Here is a 22,363-nt window from a genome sequence, read left to right as displayed (position 1 = left end):
TGACTGCTGTCTGGTCTGATTTATAAATGAACGGCTTGTTTTAAAACATCTATGCATTGATGCCTAATTGTTTATGTTCGGATCTTATTTGAGGGGGCGCTCAAATTCAGATTGTGGGATGTGAAGCAAGAACTTCCATTTTGTCAACCATTTGTCTGTAAGTGGACTTTGCTCCCCTGTTGGGTTTGTTTGTGCAAACCACGACATCTGGTGGTGAGTGGTGATGCAGCTCGGCTTCATGCTGATCGCGCTGATTTGGGAGTTTGATTTTTTCGTCGTTCATGATCCTGGTCATTGCCATCCTCAACGATGGTGAATAGCTCAGACTCGAAACAACCTAGATATTCCACATCATGGCACCATTAGCAAGCTGAAGTAACTGGACAATGGAACTTTTGATGAAAAATTGCAGGCACGATCTCTACATCTAGACAACTGGAAGCTAAGCGAGATCTCGTCGCTGGTGTCGTCTACGGCACCGACTTCTTCACGGTAAACAAAGCTAGCACAAGCTTCATTCTCCTCCTGCCAGTAACAAGATAAGATGCAAGCTAGGATGTTGAGGAACTTTTCTTTCTTTGTTTGCATTGCTCCAACAAAACACGTTTGGCGTGAGGTCGCTACACGGCAGCCGAGACAAGATGATGTCGGCTCTGTACCTACAGGTGAGCATTATCAGCAGACACTCGACGCGCTCCCACAACTTGTGCTTCACGGAGTGCCCCAGGTTCCTCCTCTATGTCGCCCTCATCTCGGTCATGCCGTGCATAAGGCGGCTGTCAAGTGTCAACATCTAGGCTCGAGGGTATGCATATTTATTTCTTTTGAAAGCTCTATGAAAATTTATGATAGATGGGCTATAGAAAGCCACCAGAAACTGTGACATCATATCATTTAAATTGATATTTCAGTCTGCAGCAATTAGTATTTAGTTCTCTCATTCATCAAGCTAATTTTTATTTTACAGAAGAGGAAAATTCAAGACAGTAGAGGAATCTTAATTGGACAGATTGTAAGTCCATGTGCCTGGTGTTTCATTCTGTGCCTATACCCATTCGTCTTCTCAAGTATAAGGCTATTGATTAGTTATAATCTATTTGACCGCTACTTATGTCTACAAATTTTAGCTAATTTAGTTCCAACCAACTATTGTGAAACGAAATCCATGTAATGACCATTTACTGCTACTATGTCATGTTTTGAGGTTTTTTATTGGCAAAATGAATTCACCTCATCCCTGGTTAGCATTAGAAAGTTGAAGCAAACATCAAGTTTGTGCTTGTTTGACACAGTTCACAAGTTCTGAACCTTTTTGCAATTTTTCTTTAATATTCTACTCTATGCGTCCCAATTTAAAAATTGTTTTAGCTTGTTTATTTTCCCCTAAATGGTCAGCAAGTTTCAGTTTTGTTCACAAATTCAGCAGCGTTTGATTTTAGCCACAGCTGGAGAACCCCAGAATCTTGGATCTGTTTTTTGCACTGTTTTCACTGATACAATCCTGCTACCTTTTAGTTGCATAAATTACAGTTTACAGAGGTTTATTTTCATAAATCTGCTAACGAAACTTCTTTCTTTCGATAGGAGTAGGATCATATCCATTTCAGCATGGTTTATTAGACACAGTGAATTAGCTATTTAGCATTTATTAGTTTCAAGTATTCAAGTGATGTAAAAACTTCACTTGAAGCCAAAAGATGCAAGAGGCCAATAAAAAATGTTCTGATAATAGTGACAGAACAATATGGACTAAAATATAGAGATTTATAGACTACTGGTAATTTGTGTTCTTCTTAACTTTTAGCTTTATCTACTGTTCTTTCTTTTAGTTCTTCCACCTAACTAATCGGTCTTGTTCTCACCTATTGGGTAATTCTGTAACCTGTGGATTTATACATCCCTTTAATCACAAGTATATATTCATCACTTTCTGTCTTTCTATTCTACTCCATGTGAATAACTAATTAAACTCTCCAACAGTAAAATCCCTCTCTTTCTTGAATCTTATTCTCGGACCTGTAAATAGTGTTATGCTTCCTATCACTAAATGCAGCAGGTGAAACTCTCTTGTTTTTTGAATAATGGTATTACGTCTAGGCTAAAGGAAATGTAGAGAGTACTTGTCGTTTCTCCTTATATTCTGTGTATGCAGTCAAGTTCTATTGACTCCCAACAAGAAATGGAGTTAATATAAGGAGTGCTCTGCTTACAAATATCCTGTAAATAGTGTTCTGCTTCCTCTTGTTGAACCATGATGAGTGCATTTTCATTTCAACTTTCTTTAATTGGTAAAGGTACATCACCGATGTCGGCTTCTCCTGCTCACTGCTCCTCTTGTGCACGTCTCTCATCTCCGGCAAGGTATTGCTTTTAATTTGTAGCGCAGCCTCCTATACAGCTTCTGTTTCTGCTAACTCGGTGCAAGGTACGATGCCGCCATCCCAATCCCTACCCCCAGATCGAGTTAATACCCATACATACAGCCATTTCTTTTAATCGATGAAAGGTATGATGCAAATTGTTAATTAGAATGCGCCAATTCACAAGCAAACTTTGTTGATTACTTACCTTTTGTTATTTCTGAGCTAAATGATTAACACTGCTACAAATGAGTAATATCATATTTGTGCTTATTTATATTCTTCGTAGTTCTATTGTGGTATGTGAATAACTAATTAAACTCTCCAACAGTAAAATCCCTCTCTTTCTTGAATCTTATTCTCTGACCTGTAAATAGTGTTCTGCTTCCTATCACTCAATGCAGCAGATGAAACTCTCTTGTTTTTTAAATAATGGTATTACGTCCAGGCTAAAGGAAATGTAGAGAGTACTTGTCGTTTCTCCTTATATTCCGTGTATGCAGTCAAGTTCTATTGACTCCCAACAAGAAATGGAGTTAATATAAGGAGTGCTCTGCTTACAAATATCCTTCCTATTGTTGAACCATGATGAGTGCATTTTCATTTAAACTTTCTTTAATTGGTAAAGGTATAATAGTGCTCCTTAGGTTTCAGAATTGTTTTTATGGTTCAACATACAATCAGGAGATTTGTTTTTCAAGTTTTATCTCGAACCTACTCAATGTCTCAATCTATCTTCGGTTTTCCCTAAAAAAAGGATTTGTTATTTGTTGTTTAGCTTACATGTTGGACTACTGCTTGCAACATTGGGAAATAAAAAACGTTTTATTTCTCTGTTTCACTTGCATTGTAAATCTCACCCTGATCATTGCAGCCTATTTCCAAACCAAATTGTACTACCACTCCATTGCACCCTTTGTACTAATTTATCCTTGTGCTCTGTCCTAGAGTATCAGTCCAACATGATTTGGCACCAAACCTTCTAAATGTTTTTCCTAAAAGTGTACTGACCCAAGGTCTACTTCTCTTTGTTGGTCGTCAGGGAGCTGCGCAAGCGCAGCGGCCATCGGGAGGAGTCGTCGGTCCTTGGTCGTCAAGGAGCTCCAAGGTGAGATAACCTACTCTTAGTTACCAATGCTTGTGTGTCTCCACCCCTAGGTTTTTCCAAATATCAATTTTCTCTATCACAATAGATTAATACGATTACTGCAACGGTCTAACAATTGCAGTATTGTTGTTAATCAGAAACAATTAGCATAAATGCATGATAGTTAACAGCATGGATTGACAACACCTTTATATGTTCAACACTAATGTAGCTGAAGCACTAAAACATTGCCCATTTCTATTTTCACAAAAGGCAGCGGTGATTGGAGTGAACTGCCTTGGGTTTGCTGTGCGAGTGTGCACAAGAACTCCAGTTCATGCCTATAAGTAGCTAATAAAAATACAAAATTAAGGCATATTTAGAACGAACCATTGAAATTAAGGCAGATTTAGAACGCACCGTGTGGATTCATGGTTTGGTGCAAATTGTGGTTGGGTTTCTACTTTCTGGATGGGTTTAATTGTGGCGTGTTTCTGGGAGGGGCTTACCATTGTGTTTTCTTAGAGTTAATCTTTGCTTCTCTACTTGCCATTTTATTTTCTCAGAGTTAATCCCAAGCTGTGCAGACTCTCAAGCATCAGGGTTGCCTTTTCTTCTTGTGCCCACAAGTATGGAGCATCTGTCTTTTACAACCTCGTGTTGCTTCCAGTTTACTGTCTTTCCATGAATTATGTCTAGCTTTGAACTTGGGAAAATTACAGAGTAATATTTTATTGTTGATCCCATACATTTATGTGGTCCATTTATGGATATGTAGTTCTTTGTTGAGCAATTAAAAACATTATGTAATTCTTATTTTCTCACATTCATATTCATTAATCTCAAGGGATGTTTTGATCCCTTTTTAGCAGCATACAAAGTGACATTGCTGAGTGATTTCTTCCTCTTATGTCTGGTTACCACTTATGACAGGTTATCATATAGAACAGAAGCTTCATTTGCTGTAGTAACTACCTTGCTATTCATTTAAAGTTTGTTGGTTCATGTGTATCTAACTGTCGGTTATTCCTCACATTTTCAGCTGGAATTTCTGCATGCAGCAAACTTTCAATGATAGGATGCAAAGCAAAAGGTTTTTATTGTTGGATTGCAGAATTATGGAGCGTTTGCCATAGAGAGTTATGCTTTCAAGTCTATCAAGGAGTTGACCGAAAAAGGCAATGCTACCAGTAGTAGCACATCCGGTGCAAATTAAGGGTCCTCAAGGTCTCGTGCCATTCTTCACATCATCAATTATAGGTAAGCCAGATGATGATGAGCATCTAATTAATCTATTCAGTAAGAATTGTAACCTGAAGGGTAACTATTTGTGTTGACAATATATATTGTTAGGATGCTTTCGTTAGTTTAGTTTGTCACTGATTATATCCTTATATCGATTTCATCTTTGTCGTTGACTTGCTCAGGTTGTCGATGGCTAGGACCTCTTTCAAAATGGAGCATGACCTCAGTAAATTTGGGTACTTTTCAAGATGGAGATCTCTTGCCAAATACTCAAACCACCATGGCAAAGAAAGGCCAATATGTGAAAAGTCAAGGTATAGTGAGAATATTTGTTAGTTACATTGAAAATTGTCTTGCTTCTCCACTTCAACTTTTCTTTGGGAGTTACACAAATGATTATTCTTAAATTTGTATAACACCTTCAATTTTTTTTAGTAGTTAAGTTAGCTACTAGCTTGTGCTCTAAATTTGTGCTATTCTTAAATGAGCAAAGCATGTATGCACCATTTGACTTTTATTAATATGGTACAAATGGTATTTGCAGCTACTCTTGGGCTAAATCTTGATATTTTTCATTGTAGAAACTGGCACTGCTCTAGACCGAGCCAGTGCTGAACAGCTGAAGATGTCATCCCCCATCCTTCCTCCTCCAAAACTTCATACACAGGAAAAGAAAAGGAAAAAAATACTATTTAGAAGCAAGGTCAGGTGATTGCTGCCTTATATCAGTTGAACCTACAAGAATGTTCTTTCCTTATTTCTTTTCTATGTAATTACGTGGATGATAGGAAACAATGTATTTAAGTGTTAGTATCACAGTTAGGTATATTTCAAGGTGCCCATAGACTGTATTTAGCTGAACATACCAGATGGGTCCTAATACTTGCATTGAAGTTATTGGGCACTCAGTTGCATGGTGTAATCTGTTCTAGCTGTTAAAATTTTAAAGGGAGATCTTCCTTTTGTGATTAATACTTTGATTTGATAATGTTTGACTGTGCCTTGGATTACTGTACATTGTTCCTTCTGTTGGTGGGGGTAAGGTACCCTAAAACTACAGTGATAGTTATCATTCTGAGTTACACCATACTTAGCAACTATTTATATATCGAGTTATTTTCTCGCTGGTGCTAAGTAACAAATGTTTGATCTCATCATTTTTCTTGTTTTAACTAAACCACCCTAAATTCCAGTTATTAAACTTTGACTCTATATGTTCACCCTAACCTGCAAAAGTTTTTAGAGTTGTGTGTGCTTTCATTGAACTCTCTCCTTTTTTACGCCAACTAAACTATATCTCTTTTGATTATGTATTTGGTTTGCAAGGTTTGGTTGACATGAACAAACCTCCTGAAATGATATCTGGCAATATGAAGGTAGGTAGGTGGATTACTAGGGATTGTCTCAAAGTGCCTATTTGACGGGTCACATCAAACTGTCGTTGATGGTTATGTTTTTATGCAGCCATGTGTGTGTATTCTGAACTGTTTGTGAGGTTTGCATGGATGGTACATCCCTGAAATAATTGTAGCAGAAGGAAGCAGAAAGAAGGTATGCCTGAAAGCAGATAAATGATTCTTCTTCTCTAATTGCGTACTCTTTACCTGATTTACATTACTCCCCACTTGTTATTTTTTGGATACTGAAACCTACATTTCTGTTCTTTACAGTTTAAGGAAATTCAATTTCAGAAACTTCAGAGATTGCTAGATGGGTGCCATCCTGATTTTGATAATGATCATCTGTGTTTTGTAAATAATCATGACCTGCTTCTTGAAATGAGTACTCCAAGTGCTGACCTTCATCTACTTCCTGAGACAGGTAAAACAATCTGAAATTACAATTTGAAAGTAGTATTTTTGTTCTGTAGGGGTAGATATTACATTTTTCTAATAAATTCATTCTGAAGGAGTGGAAAACATAAGGACACCTAAAAGTCTTCACGCTGAACTTAAGCGTGAACTGTCAAAGCTAAATACGGTGTTAAAGCTACAAGTATGTATAATCTTCCTGCTACCTTTTTCCATCCCTCTCTGCTCCTATTGTTGCATTTAGTGTCCTTCTGATATCATTATTTGTGGAAGTATCTGATCCTCTGGTTCTGAACTATTTTTTCATTATTCACAACTGCAGGATAATGTACTCTTTCTGGCCAACCAGTTCATTGAATATCTTTTACATAATCATTTAGTTGTGCGGGAGCCACGGAGCATACTGCATGCGTTCAACATAGCCTTGGTAAGCTAGGCACCAACTGGTGTTACTTTGTTTGCTTTTACATTGAATTTACCAAATATGATAAATTTCTTTATTACTTGTTTCAGTGTTGGCGTGCTGCTTCTTTTCTGAAATACACTGAGTTGGATCATCGAGAATCAGTTGCCCTTGCTTCAGATTGAATTATGAATGCAATGAGGCTCCATCATAGGCAGGCTTACAGGTTCGTAGTATTGTTAGGACGTGCATCTTACTATAACAATATAAGACACATTTTGTATATATAACACATGTGCATATATAAGTTATCAAGATATTATATGTCTCTGTTGCAACGCACGGGCACTGACCTATAAAAGTATAACACACATTTGTACATAGTTTATCGTATTTTTATACGTTCCCGTTGCAACGCACGGGCACTCTCCTAGTAAATAAATAAGGGTACTGTTGTCTTTATGAATAATCTACATTTGTATAATCTAGACTAACAAACAACTACATATAAATTATAATATGTCTAAATTATAATCTAAATTATATAATTTAGATTATAATCCAGATTATATAATCTATAAGATGAAACAAACACACCCTACTTACACTAGCAATCGTTTTCACAACAGGGGAAAAAAAGATCCGAGGAGAGAAAGTTGCCGCCTGCCGGGAGTGCCGGTCTGCCGCAGGAGCTCGGTCTAGTGTGAACTGGGAAGCGTCCGGCCAGCACTCCGTGTGCAATCATGTTAGCTTTGCATAGCGTACGTGCTCTGGCCAGCTCCAGCAGACCAGCACCGCTAGCAGATCGGTAATCATGTTATTTCGTCATATTAAACATCAATTATATCATTTTATATCATTTAATTTTCTTTAACTTAGACTAACATTTTAGTCCTATCTTAGCGGCCTCTACTTTTGATCCATTCTCGCATCCAACACTGGATGGGACGGATCGCTACTACTAGTAGTAGCAAGCAGTACTGCTATACGAACGAGGACCACCCGTCCTGTATAGTAGTACGTACAGCGCTTGTATCCTGCTCGGGAGCACGAGCACGAGCACAGGCAAGCCGCTGGTCGTATGGCGAAGACGAGCAGCACACGATGGGCGTCATGATTTCACAAATCTGCGTGTGCAAACTCCCGAGACCAAGCGGGTTTGCCACCTCGGGACCGACAGCGTTCCTTCGGCAGTCAAAAGTGACCCACCCCCTGATTCATTTTAGAGAAAATTCCCTCTATGCCATTAGAAATTATACCAATTCCTTATGTGTCATTGGAAATTATAGCATTCCCTCTATGCCATCAGTTTTAGACTTTGTTTTCCTCTATGCCATCGCCGTCCATTCACTAATCGACGCCGTTACTTATGCACTTGGACCCACATATATAGCATTAACCCTCCAGTGCATGTTCCTCCCTTCCATCCTTCCCAAACCACGGCTCCGTGTGGTCCTCGCTGCCGCACGGCCACACCAGCCCAGCATCGCAAGAACGTCCTTCCACGCTGCTAGTGTTGTGCGCCAGCCCGGCCTTGTGTTGTGTCCTTCCACGCTGCTAGCCCGCGCAGGCGCGCAGCCGATCTGACACGTCCTCCCGCGCCGCCTCTTCGCTTTCCCGTGGGAGCGCGTTACGGTTGTGGCACTACCCACGACTGGTGCCGTTACAGCCGTCGCTACCCTGGCGCGCGATGGCTCAGGCAGGAGCAGTAGCAAACGTCGGCGCGCCCCCGCCGCGGCCATGGCATTTGCTCCACCGCGCCGCGGCCGGCTCACCCTCCTCATGAGTCCGCTCCGCCTCGCATGGCACGCCCTCCGCCTACGCCACGTGCTGCCAGTGTGCCCTTCGCATGCGCGGTGGCCCGCTTGCACTTGCACCCCGCCACGGCCGGCGCTGTTGCGCAGGCTTGCTCCCCCGTGTGCGGCCGGGCGCTAGGGACCCCTTGCGCTAGTCTAGGTGGCGCATGGCTGGCTGCCGACCCGCGGGCGGCAGCAGCCAGGCCGACGCTGGGCGACAGGGGCACGAGGCAAGCGGCACTGGGCATGTGCGGCGAGGGCGGCAGGAGGCAGTTGATGAATGAACAGAGACAGAGAAGGGAGGTAGAAGATAGTGAATGACAAATGTGCCCCATTTGCATAAGTAACGACGTCGATCAGTGAATGGGCGGCGATGGCATCAAGGGATTCAAAATCTAAAACCGATGGCATAGAGGGAATGTTACCATTTCCAGTGTCACATAAAGAATCAGTATAATTTCTAATGGCATAGAGGGAATTTTCTCTTCATTTTAACGACTTGGTAACATCCGATTTCAAAGGCCTATATTGACGGTTGACGCCGCGATAGCAAGGAAATAGCACATGATCGACGCTACTGATGAGGTTAATGAATGAACTCTATTGCGGCACCTCTGATTCTTTCTGCACCCTGGCCGTCCCAGTCCAATCCGACACGGCCAGACGACGCGCTACACCCTCGGATCCATCGGCAGTCCAAAAAAACCCAAGAACCGCATGAAGTGAAAAAAACAAGGAAGAAGAAAAAAAAAAGTTGATCGTATTTACAGCCATATCCTCCTTCATTCGCGCCGCCGGAGGTAAAGCAGAGAGGGCCTCACGCCGCGAACGACGACGAGGGCCTCTGATCCGGGTCCGGGGCCGACGCCGCAATGCCAGCACCAGCAGCAGGTGAGGGCGACGCTGGCGCCGGCGCGGCGGGGGCCGCGGAGCTGGTGGAGGCGACGCGCTCGCAGGAGGGGCACATGGAGAGGGTGGTGGCCGGGAGGTGCATGTGCAACAAGGGGCGCACCGCCTTGAGCGCGCGGAGCTCGGCTAGCTCCTTGTGCAGCCGCCGGTTCTCCCCCGTCAGCGTCTCGCAGCAGCGCTTCAGGTGCTCGCAGTCCACCTCCGTCTGCTTCAGCTTCGTCCTGCACGCGACGCGGCACGCCACCAGGCACCGGGTTTTTATTATATGTATTCCATGATTGCCGTGCCGGACTAATTATTCAAAGAACAAACAAAGACCGTTGCCATGCGGATGCAATCATGCAACCCGTGCGCGCGCACCTGGCCCTGCGGTTCTGGAACCACACCTCCACCTGGCGCGCCCGCAGGTTGAGCTGCCTCGCCAGCGCCAGCTTCTGCTTCTGCATGCGCGCCACGGACGGAACGCACCAGCGTAAGGACTCAGGAGTCAGGACCGAGACCGGTCGAGGAACAAAGTAGGCTTGGTTTTTCTGCGTCACCGGCGGCGGATGCTCTTACCGGGTTCGGCGTGGCGCGCACCTTGAAGCTCTCCTCCAGGAACGCGGACTGTTCCTTGGAGAGGCGCAGCTTCTTGCGCGCCGAGCCGCCGTCGTCCTCGTCGCTGGCGCGCGAGCACGCGCGGTCGGCGGCGGGCGCCGCCTGGTCCTGGCCCTGGCCCTGGCCCTGCGCGGAGATGTCCATCGCGAAGGAGCCCGAGCTGTTATTAGGCGACGAGGATGCTGCCGCCGTGGCTGCGGCCACGGCCGCCTCGTCCTCCTCCGCGCCAGCACCGGCCACGGACAGCGCCCGGTTCACGTCGTCGAAGCCACGCGTCGACACCTCACGATTGGTCTCGGACGACAGCGGCCACGGGAGGCCAAGGCTAGGCACCAGGCCTGGCAGGAGCGTGAGTCGCACCGCCGGCTCCGGCGACGGCCGGGCGCACCTCCCCGTCTCAAACTCAAGCTCCCTCCTCGCCTCCCTATCCCTCCTCCCTCTCTGCGTTTCCTCCTCCCTCCGCACCCCGACCCCCATCCCAAGCCCAAGCACGAGGTCGCTCCCGGAATCCGCCATGGTCTCCCCCAAGCTGAGCCCCAACTCCATCCTGCCAGGGACCAGTAATGGAACCGTCGGGACGCGCCAGGCCAGCTGGGCTTTATAGCAGCAGCCGGAAAGACCGAAGGAGGCGCCCGGCTCGGCCGTCGGCCCACGCCTCTCCTGGTCTCCTCCCTCACTCCTTCGGTCCTTCCCGGTGCGTTTCCGCCACTGTGATAATGGCTGGTTTGACCAGTTGACACGGCCGCACGTGACTAGGAAAAGGAGAGCTGGATAGAGGAGTTGCATGTAGTTCGAACTTCCGAGGTTTCATTCACTTGTCTTATTCAAAATATTTATTTAAAAATATAAAATTTTAAGTTAAATATAAACTATGATAAAACAAATCAAAAAATAAATTATTATTTTTTAAATAATACGTGTGATTAAAGTGTTTTTTTAAAAGTCAACGATATTATATATTTATAAATAAACAGAGGCAATATAAAATAATCCAATGATCAACTAGCTCTATTTTCTTTTAGTTACGATGAGAGTTCTAAAACCAATTACTAGCTTCTGATCACGACTCTGGGAATTGAATCGTGCATGCATCCTCCTACATTATTGTAGTTGTAGTAGTCCCTTTATAGCGCAACAGAGGGGAGAGTTATGCTAGACAGTGGGCCCAGCAATAACCAATGGAAAGCAATACAATCTTTCCAATAAACAGGTTGCATACGACATATTAAACAATAAATAAGCTGTTATTTTACAATTTGCTGTTTATTTTTATACACTTGAGGAACGTGAAACGTACAAGTGTGTTGAACACCAAAATGAGCCGGCGACGGTCCGCGGTCCGGACGGTCCACGCCTGTGGGCCGGACGGTCCGCGCGTGCGCAGAGCAGATTAGGGTTCCGAGTTTTGTGCTACGGTTGTTAGCTAAAATCACGGGAAAAGCTCGGAAATTAGTTTGTAAAGGGTCCAGCCCCCCTCCTCTATAAATAGAGAGGTATACGGCCGATTTGTAATCAAACAATCGAATCAATACAACTTTTATTCGCATTTTATCCTAGGAGTAGTTCTAGTCTAGTTTAGGTTTAGCTTCTCAATCCCCAAATTCTTCGCCTCTCTTCGACTCTACGCCGATTAGAGGAGTCTAGGTCGGCCGGCCCGAGCCTAGACAACCCCTAGGATCTCTCCTCCCCGACGGGGTCCCTCCCGGGAGCGAGATCCAGGCGCCGCCGGCGATCTTCCGCCGCCCCTGCGCACGCGCGGACCGTCCGGCCCCAGGGCGCGGACCGTCCGGCCGTCAGGCAGGAAACCTTAGCCCCTGCGCCAGGTCGCGGACCGTCCGGCCCCTGCGCGCGGACCGTCCGCCCCTGACCAGAGAGCGCCGCCGCCGGTTCTTCTTGAGTATTTGGCGCTCCGAAAAGGCGTCAACATTCTTTTTGGCGACTCCGCTGGGGAAAACACATATAGACCTATCAAATCGGCCCTAAATGGCCGGTTCAAAAGATAGCTCTGAGGTTTCCACCTGCAATATCATCACACCGACATGGGAAGCCTTGCCGGCTGAAGAACAGCTCCTGTTCGAGGAGCGCCAGGAGCAGCTGATCCAAGAAGCAAAGGCGAAGTTCCTGGCTGACTTCAAAGTGGACAGGAACAACAAGGTCGTCCGACATCGGGCGACGGATCCGGCTTCGCTCCAACCCACACCAGATATCCCCAATGTAAGTAATACCAACGAGCTACAATCTCTTAGAAATTATGTAGAAGAGCAACGTGAACAAATGCAGAACATCATAGGGGGTATGCAAAGCGATTTTAAGAGACTAGTACGTGCATTTGATAAATCTAATATCGCAAATTTTCCTTCGCACGAGGTTGAGTTAGGGGGTAACACGCGTAATACATCGGCTACAGGTTGTCACGACCAGTCACAACCCGTTTATGGGATGCCGATGGACACATACCCTAAGCAACCGCAAATCGGCAGCAAATCAGCCGATCTGCACATGCCCGGACTGTTCGCACGTGAGCGCGGACCGTCCGGGCCAGCAACAGTCGGGCCTATTTCTAATGAGTTACCTAGATATGCGCCCGAGCCACCACACACGGCACAGAACCCAAACTACCCAGTCGGACGGTCCGCATACAACGACGGACGGTCCGCATATAACCACGGACGGTCCAGGTACATATCCGGACAGTCCGCGCATGAATCTTTTGAGGAGGATTATTACCTGAATCCTCACCCATCCCAGCAGCACTTCCCATCACACTATGCAATGCACCAGCCCATTAATTCAAGATCCAGAGCCCAGGAAAGCTTTCCGGCCCCACCCAGGAGGCCGGAAAGAAACGATCAAACCTATGACCCATATAGGGCAAATGGAAATGCACCACGTAGCTCAAACCAATGGGGGGAACGACAACATACTAACATGCAACCAACCCCACCTATGTTTGACCAGAGAGCCGGTGGTCTTGCACCGGCTGCCATTGGTATAGTGAGGGAAGAAATAGCCGGGGCATTCCGAGATAAGCTCGGAGTAAGCATGGTCCCTGGGGGGCAATCATATCGGAAGCCTTATGACAGCCGATTTGGTCACCACCCATACCCACAGGGAACCAGGATACCCGAGTTTGCAAAGTTTTCGGGTGACCAAGGAAAGAGCACGCGTGAGCACATAGGCCAGTTCCTAGCACAATTAGGAGAATTGGCCGACACCGAAACATTCCGTGTGCGTTTATTTTCATTATCCTTAACAGGGACTGCATTCACATGGTATGCCACGCTCCCTCCTAATTCCATTTTGTCATGGGGAGACTTAGAGCAAAAATTTCATGAACATTTCTTCTCTGGTGATTATGAGCTAGATTTAGTAGACTTAGTGGCCCTACGACAAGAAAAGGATGAATCTGTTAGTGATTATATCCGGAGATTCCAGGGTACGAGAAACCGATGCTTTCAAATTCATTTAACAGATAAACAACTGGCGGGAATAGCCTTTGATGGATTGCGCTATTATTTAAAAGAGAGATTAGAAGGCATCCAGTTCTTTACTCTAGCACAATTACATCAGAGAGCTTCGGCTTGTGAAAGCCGAAGCAAAGAACTAGTCAGAACGGTTCAGCATAATGTCCCTATAGTAGAACACAATCAAAGTAGTTCGGACGATGAACCAAAGAAAGTTTACACTGCCGAAATAGTTTGGCCCGAGCAGGCCAAATCTTCGACTTGCTACTCCTTGCAGTCAGTTCAAAAGGAACGACAGGAGGAGGTTAAGTTTACATTTAATGTCGGCAAATGTGATAAGATATTCGATGAATTACTAAAAAATGGTAACATTAAAATTGATTATATCGTTCCACCTGCCGACGAACTAAAGTGTCGCGCATACTGCAAGTGGCACAACTCATTTTCCCATGCCACTAATGATTGTAATGTGTTCCGACGACAAATTCAATCGGCCATTAATGAGGGACGATTGAAATTTCAGGAGGACACGGAGCCCTTCCCAATGAATGTGATCGACTTTAATGGCAAAAAGGTCCTAATTCGGCCCAACACAGCCGATAAGGGCAAAGACAAAGAAGTCGTCATCGGCAACGCACGGGAGGTCGATGGAAACAACAAAATTTCTTGCAGGAAAGTGATGGCCGAGAAGACTCCTGATGGAGGGGAGACACTAAAGGTAACCATCACAAACTCCAGCGCTGGAGGGCAAGCGCAGATAAAGGGACATGAGCGAGAACCCATACTACGCATCGCGGACGGTCCGGTGCCCAGGCGCGGACGGTCTGTAACATTACCGGATGGTCCGGAGCATTCCAGCGGACGGTCCGGCAACGCCGAAGAGCCACGACGACCACGTACCTTCAAACCACGACGACCAGAAATAGGTACGTGGAAAACTAACACGTTCAAGGCAACTGGTCGGTTGGTAAAATCTAGCCCGACCTTTGATCAATTATTGTCTAAATATGTGAAAAGGAAGGCTGGCCTAAGCGACCGGCCACCGAAGGGACCTCGCTTACCCACCCAGGTGCGACGGCAGGTTAGGCCGATTGGACCACCACACCAATCGGAAAGGACGGAAGGTCATAATGTTCAATTAAGACCTAACGTACCTGCATGGACACGTCCACCATCATATCCACCTATGCCATATCCATACACATACATACCTTCACCATATGTCCCGAATCAAATGTGGGGCATGCCACCATACCCATTTGGGATACCACAGTACCCCGCTTGGGGGGCACCCCAAACATCTGTATTCAATAGGTTGACACCTCCAGTACAAGACCGATTGAGAGCCCCTCAATCTGGTCCACGAGCACAGGCCCAACAAGATTACCGAACAACTCGGCCCCAAAGGCTGACTAATCCGGCGGGGGGCATAAAGCTACAACCTCCAATAATAAAGGAGACGTCATTAAAATAGGAACGACAGATGTCGTCGTACAACAAAGTAACGAAGGGCCGATGATTTTTGGTGAATCGGCCAACACAAACAAAAAGGAAGGTACGGCTGTCAACAAAACAGCCGATCCAAAATATTCCATGCCCCGATGGTGCCCATCGGGATTGACACGATCACAAAAAAGAAAATTACAGCGCCTCAGAGCAAAGGAGAATCAGGAAAAGGAGGCAGAAAGAATATTCAATGACACGCATCCGCAGTATCCGCCACCACAAAAGAGATGGAGACCAAAGGCCGTTGAGAAAAATCCAACGGCCACAAAGATAGAAAATAAAACGACAACTGTGCATCTCTCTGTAGGTATGGTAGACTGTCCGGCTATAAAGGCCGGATCATCTGCGCAGGACGCGGACCATCCGACCCCTGAGGCCGAACCATCCGCACTACACCAAGACACCACCAACGATGTACCGACACCCATGGAGGAAGATGACCTACAAGGGGAAGACCTGGTCGACCACGAAGCTACGCCAGAACACTTGGAAAATTAGAAAAAGTAAGGTGACGGATTGGTCAGGATCGCTATGACTCTCGACGGTGTCGGGACTGACAGTTCGATCAAAGCTAAAAGAATCACGTCCGTTGAGTCAACCATCGGGACTAAGGCCACTACGTATCTTCCTAGCAAGTGTCAAGATGCCTAAGAAAACTGATGTGATCACATCGAGTTAGTTGCTTTTGGTTCGCTCAGCTCCACCAAAAGGCAGGGGGGCATATGTTGAACACCAAAATGAGCCGGCGGACTGTCCGGCCCTGAGGCCGGACGGTCCGCGGTCCGGACGGTCCGCGCCTGTGGGCCGGACGGTCCGCGCGTGCGCAGAGCAGATTAGGGTTCCGAGTTTTGTGCTACGGTTGTTAGCTAAAATCACGGGAAAAGCTCGGAAATTAGTTTGTAAAGGGTCCAGCCCCCCTCCTCTATAAATAGAGAGGTATACGGCCGATTTGTAATCAAACAATCGAATCAATACAACTTTTATTCGCATTTTATCCTAGGAGTAGTTCTAGTCTAGTTTAGGTTTAGCTTCTCAATCCCCAAATTCTTCGCCTCTCTTCGACTCTACGCCGATTAGAGGAGTCTAGGTCGGCCGGCCCGAGCCTAGACAACCCCTAGGATCTCTCCTCCCCGACGGGGTCCCTCCCGGGAGCGAGATCCAGGCGCCGCCGGCGATCTTCCGCCGCCCCTGCGCACGCGCGGACCGTCCGGCCCCAGGGCGCGGACCGTCCGGCCGTCAGGCAGGAAACCTTAGCCCCTGCGCCAGGTCGCGGACCGTCCGCCCCTGACCAGAGAGCACCGCCGCCGGTTCTTCTTGATTATTTGGCGCTCCGAAAAGGCGTCAACAAAGTGTATAGAGGTTAATGACGCATTTCACGTATACGTACGTACTCCGGTTTGCTCCGAACAAGTGGGGAATGTGGAATGATGTGATGTGGATGTACTAGTACCGTACAGAAAACAGAATTGTTCTCTAGCTCGGCCTCAGCCTGCATGGGAACTCATGATGGTCGCAAGATCCTAGTATAATTTGCATGGAATAATGAGCAAGGCTAGCTTGAGATATGGAGATCGATCGGGCCGGAGAGGGCAAAGAATGACATGCCCATGCCATGTGAGCACTATGCAAGCAGTCCTTCTGTGCAAGCATGCAAGCAAACTATCTGATCCATTAGATTACGATCCAACCACAGATACAATCATGGTTTGTCAGAGGTTTTTTTATAAAGATTAATGAGCTGGTGGTGGAATGATTTAAGTGTTAAATGTGATCTACGGTTGGATCACGATCTAATGGATCAGATGGTTTACTTGCACGTTTGTACAGAAGAACTGCTTGTATAGTAGTCGTTGCCGTGAGCCCTTGAGCACGGGAATAGGCGAGAATTCTTTCTCTGCAATGTGCATGCAGGCATGATTACGGCCATCAACTCCTCATCCAGCGCCATCCATCCATCCTCATCATATGTGTGGTGTGGTGAGCCTGCCTGCCTACCTGCGTGATCCTGTTGATGTGTGCAATGGGGACAAACGCGACGGGCCGTTCGCTCGCCGCAATCATGCCGCGTGATGGCGGCGCATACGGCCGGCCAGCAGCGTGTGGCCGAGGCCAGGTCCGCGGGACGAGCCAGGGAAGGGAGCATGATTCTGCTTCTGCCTCTAGCTGACCCAGACTGCCTGTCGTCCGTCCTGCTCCCGCCTGCCATGATGGCTAGCTGTGACTGTGAGGATTGCCTGCGGCGGTTGTGGTGATGCGTACGTCATGGACAGAATGGATGTTTGGAGCGCACAGCATCAGGATGCAAATCATCCCTCTGTTTCTCTGTTTATACTGTTGAGAACTACGTTACCACGGATCACCAGATCCGCTCTCTTCCCTCCCGTCAGCAGTAGAGGCGCGAGAAGTTGTAGAAGACCCGTCTCCCTTCCCATTAGCACGACAGAGGAAACACAATAGACACGATGTAGGGTTGGACCTCTGGCCTCTTTCTCTTCTCTATTCCATATGAGGGGTACAGGTTCTATGTATAGAGACGCGATAGCCCTCAGGGCTATATTCGGTATTTGCCCACATAACCCTTCATTAGGGTTTCTCAACACTCCCCCTTGGGCGAATACCGCGACCAACACATGCCTCGTTAAAACTCCAAAAAACCCAGTGGAAAAAATATGGAGAAAGAGTGCATGGTGATACAAATTGCATTTGCACTTTGTTGCCTCGTTAAAAACCTCATGTGAGAAACTTCAAGAAAACTCACCAAGGGAAAAAGAGTACAACAGCTGTCATCGGGACAGATTTCGATCCTCTGGGATCTAGATTCTACCGAATCTTCTACAAAGGCTAACTTTAGAAATGTGCTCCCCCTGATCCTTGCAAAACTGTATCAATATGGCAAAATATTTTCTTCTGGAAGTATATGCACATATAGATTTAGCAAACGGATTGCATATCCTTGCAAGGACTATTTCAGGAACTTTACCTCTACTCACTTCTAGGATATACGAAATAAGTGCACGTATCAATTTAAATAAGCCACTTTGACTGATGGTGTTCGATCGACTGGATCTATATATTTGATAGAAAGTTCCATAAAGGTTCACATATTGATCATCAAGCTCACGCCTTCAGGGCATAGAATATGACATTTATTGTCTCACGATTGTGATCAATATAAGCATTCGCTCCCCCTGACGATGACATCTGTCAAAGTCGTTATCCCTCATAACTCAAGCATATTCTTCAAGATATATGTCTCATTGTTCATCTGGAACAACGAGAATGGATGAGGTTGGGGTGCTATCATTTTCTATCTTACACCACAATTTATACATAGTTGTGCAAAGCAAATAACATGTCCTTCAATAGGACTTAGGGGATAATATAGTTGCAATAGTACATATTCTAAATATGACACATCGCTCGAGGTGTTCATCCATTGCAACATCTATGATGGTGTAACAAAAGTCCATCAAAGATCGTAATCCATCAGGGATTTTTCATCGATCAGATACATCGTTACAGTCTATCATTCTGGCACAATGGGGATATTTTGCCAGTAACACCTAAACCTTATATATTTCTGCCATCAGGGCTTTAGAGGATACCGTAATTCCACATCTAGTGGAAATTACCATGAGTAAAACTCATGGAATACACATGTGCTTATTCGGTGAACTTCAAGTCCTTTGGTACCTCATCTTATTCTTTTTCGGGTCTGTATGGGTCTTTATCCCTTTATTGGGATTATCAAACTTTGGTGTTCAACACAGACTTTGTTTCTTCTGGATAGGTTCCATCTGGGAACGATAGTCTCAACTAGGAGATATTCTCCTTACATAGGAGAGTGATCATTCATCAGGAATGTATTATTCGGTATGAGATTTATATGTTGCATATTTATAATTCAAAGATATAAGTCCTCCTAGGATCTCATGACAGATCTTCAGAATCCTAGTACCTGCATATTTTAATTCATGCCATTTGCCAGATATATTACATAGCGGAACAGTGTTTATTCAACACATACGTGGGATGGGTCTCTCACTAGACCACTTGAACCATCGCATTCACCACACATTATTTCAATAGTGCCCATAAATGTCCGAATTTCAAGCTCGCGACTTCCATTTTGCGATTATTGGTTCAACCTCGATTGCATTTATCATTGACCCGATAAGAGAGCTTCAAGCACTCATGCCTAGGACTTTGTTCTGGATCCCTTTGCAATCTATAGAGTCAAGATAGGTGTCGATACATTTGTCTCCTACATTTAATAATGATCTCCATCATTTCCCAAAATGAAAGATTTATTGTTCCATATTCCCAGCACAATGATATTGCGCGCATTGCTAGGAACTTCATCATCAAGATGAACCTCTTCGTGAGGCAAATCACCAGCAGGGCGAGTTCATCAGAGGAGAGTTATTACAGACCACATGAATCTGCAATCAGGACATATGCTTTGACTAAGGCCAATGTACCATATTCGCAGGCGTCCCCGAGAATAGATCAAATGCCAATAAGTCAAATGTGGATATGATATTAATCCCGGGTATATCCACATCTACGTCAGGTAGAAGCATTCAAACCAATATGGTTACTCCTCAACAATTTCTGGCAAACTCCATATACACAGGAGTACACTCTAAACGACGGGTTCAGTTTGGCTTTTGTGCGTTTAATAGAATATTGAGGCATTACACTATATGGGCATTCATCCCCCTAATGCCGAGATGTTCTAAAAGCATACAGATAAAATCTCCAACCACAATCATCCAGTTGTGGCCAATGTATGCTATTGTGGTGATTTATTTGGGAAATTTTACGCACATTACAGATAGTGGTTTTATGCAGTGAGCTTTGGACTTAGATTAATGTAGTGACATGAATACTACATATTTGTCCTTCATCATGAAGGGTTAGTCTCAACATTCAGCGAGACACGCAACAACAAGTTGCTTCATGGTTACAATTCTGCAAACTTATTGTTATTATTACCAAATGCACAGTCAATCATTAAGATTTAGACTAACATGCACAACACTTATTTAATCCATAAGGCATCTTCAGGGCTCATGAATACCATTCGTCGTTTTGATCCATTAGTTGACTTCAGATCAACAAGTAAAATGACCATCAGGGTCTAACGCTCACAAAGACATTCACTGGTTGTATTGTGCTTTGAGGCACATAGGAAAAATGTGTGTTTATATTGGTAGTAAAGTGCACGACATCAGGCCAATGCTGCCAAGCAAAGATTTTTATATGCAGAGATGTATAGTCCAACTCGTTTTTATCACTGCCCATGGTTTACCCAATTACTCATACCGTTCTGAAATTGGGTATCGATTTATGCAATATTTTTAGGTATTATAATCCCGCAGCAACGTCGAGGTAGAGCGTGCTGATAACGTGTTGAGAACTACGTTACCACGGATCACCAGATCCGCTCCCTTCCCTCCTGTCAGCAGTAGAGGCGCGAGAAGTTGTGGAAGACTCGTCTCCCTTCCCATTAGCACGACAGAGGAAACACAATAGACACGATGTAGGGTTGGGCCTCTGGCCTCTTTCTCTTCTCTATTCCATATGAGGGATACAAGTTCTATATATAGAGACGCGATAGCCTCAGGGCTATATTCGGTATTTGCCCACATAACCCTTCATTAGGGTTTCTCAACATATACAACTGTGCAAAGTGGGAATTATGCACACATCTCTCTCAAGGACACACGGTACAATTGTTTTGTGTTACGTTGTTGTTTGGGAAGACTAGCTGAACCTTTCCGTTTACCTATGCACAGTTGAGCTGTACTTGTAACTTGTACTCCGTCTCCATCTCGATCTCCATCCAGCTCGACGATGAGATGAAAAAATCTAACTTGCTAAAAAATTCAAATAAAATCTAAATTTAACGTACATGCGTGTGTGCCCCCTCTGATTCCAGAAAAAATTGATAGAGTTGGTAGAGCATGATGCCATTAGAAAAATATTTAACGCACATGTTCCGCTCATTGCAGTTCCTGCAGATTATATGTGTGTTTTTTATTGCGGCATGGTCCAATTGTTATCGTGGTATTTTTAAACGTTTCAAAGAGATGATGTTGTATAAAAGTGGCTTTAGCTATATGTTATCATGAGATGACGCCAGGAATCCGAGGAGCGGAGTCATGAATGCCGTTCAAACCAAATTAACGGCATGTGGCTTGAAGATCTTCCATGTGGCTTAAGGATCTGTTTTGACTTCATATATAGGTTAGCAATTTGGTTGGGGGGGGGGGGCAGTAATTAAAAGTTTAGCATTAGTCTACCTCAGGGGCGGAGCTACAGGGTATGCCGGGTGGGCCACGGCATACCCTGTAGTTTTGGCCCAATTAAGGCTAAATATTAGGAGTTTTTAACCTAATAAACTAAGAGACGGTTTAGCTGCTTCCAAATTTCAATCGGCAAACACGTCTGCTCCCCATCCCACGACGGCGGACGATCGACGACGGACGAGACCACAGACCAGGCGCGGGCGCAGGCGCAGACGCGCAGGCCACAGCCCGCAGCTCACAGGCGCCAGGCGGCCAAGAGCCAGGGGCACGGACGGCCGCAGCTCACAGGCGTCAGGCGGCCAAGAGCCAGAGGCACGGACGGCAGGTCGGCAGCCATTTAAACTTGACGGTGAGTGTGCTGGTGCTAAACTGCTAATCAACTCTAGATTAAGATTTAAAAATTGCATTATTGGAGAACGTGCTGGTGGCCTGGTGCTAATCAACTCAAGTTTTTGTTGGTGCTTGACGATGTAGCCTGTAGGCAGACTTGTACCCCATTCAGTGTTGCTTGCTGGGTAGACGAACAACGCTTTGTGCAGTCCTGGGAGGTAAGGCATAAGCACAATGTGATTGTTTTATTTATTTTGTTGTACTTTGCAGTCTATAGGGACATACTTAAATTGTTTTTCTATATTTCACTTAGATGTTGGATTATTTATCGTGGGTTCATTAATTAGGTAGACCATGTGAGCATTTTCTTGGAGTTGTTCATGTAGATAATACTACTTCTTTGTCACTTAAGAAAGCAATTGAGGATTTACTTGTAATGAATGGTTTGACTATGACTCAAATTCGTGGGCAAGGTTACGATGGTGCTAGCAACATGAAGGGAGAGGTTAAAGGGCTCAAAACATTGATCATGCAAGAGTCA

General features: G+C 45.3%; 1 protein-coding gene and 1 pseudogene across 1 annotated transcript; one reads left to right on the top strand and one right to left on the bottom strand.

Annotated features, from left to right (window-relative positions):
• The first annotated feature begins 223 nt into the window (after positions 1 to 223).
• On the top strand, positions 224 to 7,120 carry LOC118476256 (uncharacterized; annotated as a pseudogene).
• A 2,163-nt stretch (positions 7,121 to 9,283) lies between these two features.
• LOC100284716 (uncharacterized) lies at positions 9,284 to 10,857 on the bottom strand. The gene is made up of 3 exons (NM_001397420.1): positions 10,170 to 10,857; positions 9,972 to 10,051; positions 9,284 to 9,832 (listed from the first exon to the last, which is right to left on the bottom strand). Exons 1-3 carry the CDS (start codon positions 10,752 to 10,754, stop codon positions 9,520 to 9,522), a joined length of 978 nt encoding a protein of 325 aa, NP_001384349.1. The 5' UTR covers positions 10,755 to 10,857; the 3' UTR covers positions 9,284 to 9,519.
• Between the last annotated feature and the right edge of the window lie 11,506 nt (positions 10,858 to 22,363).

This window comes from Zea mays, chromosome 2 (assembly GCF_902167145.1).
Source record: "Zea mays cultivar B73 chromosome 2, Zm-B73-REFERENCE-NAM-5.0, whole genome shotgun sequence".
NCBI classification, from domain to species: Eukaryota; Viridiplantae; Streptophyta; class Magnoliopsida; order Poales; family Poaceae; genus Zea; species Zea mays.
The sequence above is the reverse complement of the archived record's forward strand: the minus strand, read 5'-3'. Positions and strand labels throughout refer to the sequence as shown.

Coding starts and splice junctions, on each gene's coding strand:
- LOC100284716 (NM_001397420.1), bottom strand. CDS start 10,754: ATGGAGTTGGGGCTCAGCTTGGGGGAGACCATGGCGGATTCCGGGAGC. Junction 10,052..10,169: donor TGCGCGCCACGCCGAACCCG/GTAAGAGCATCC, acceptor GCGCGCATGCAG/AAGCAGAAGCTGGCGCTGGC. Junction 9,833..9,971: donor TTCCAGAACCGCAGGGCCAG/GTGCGCGCGCAC, acceptor CGTCGCGTGCAG/GACGAAGCTGAAGCAGACGG.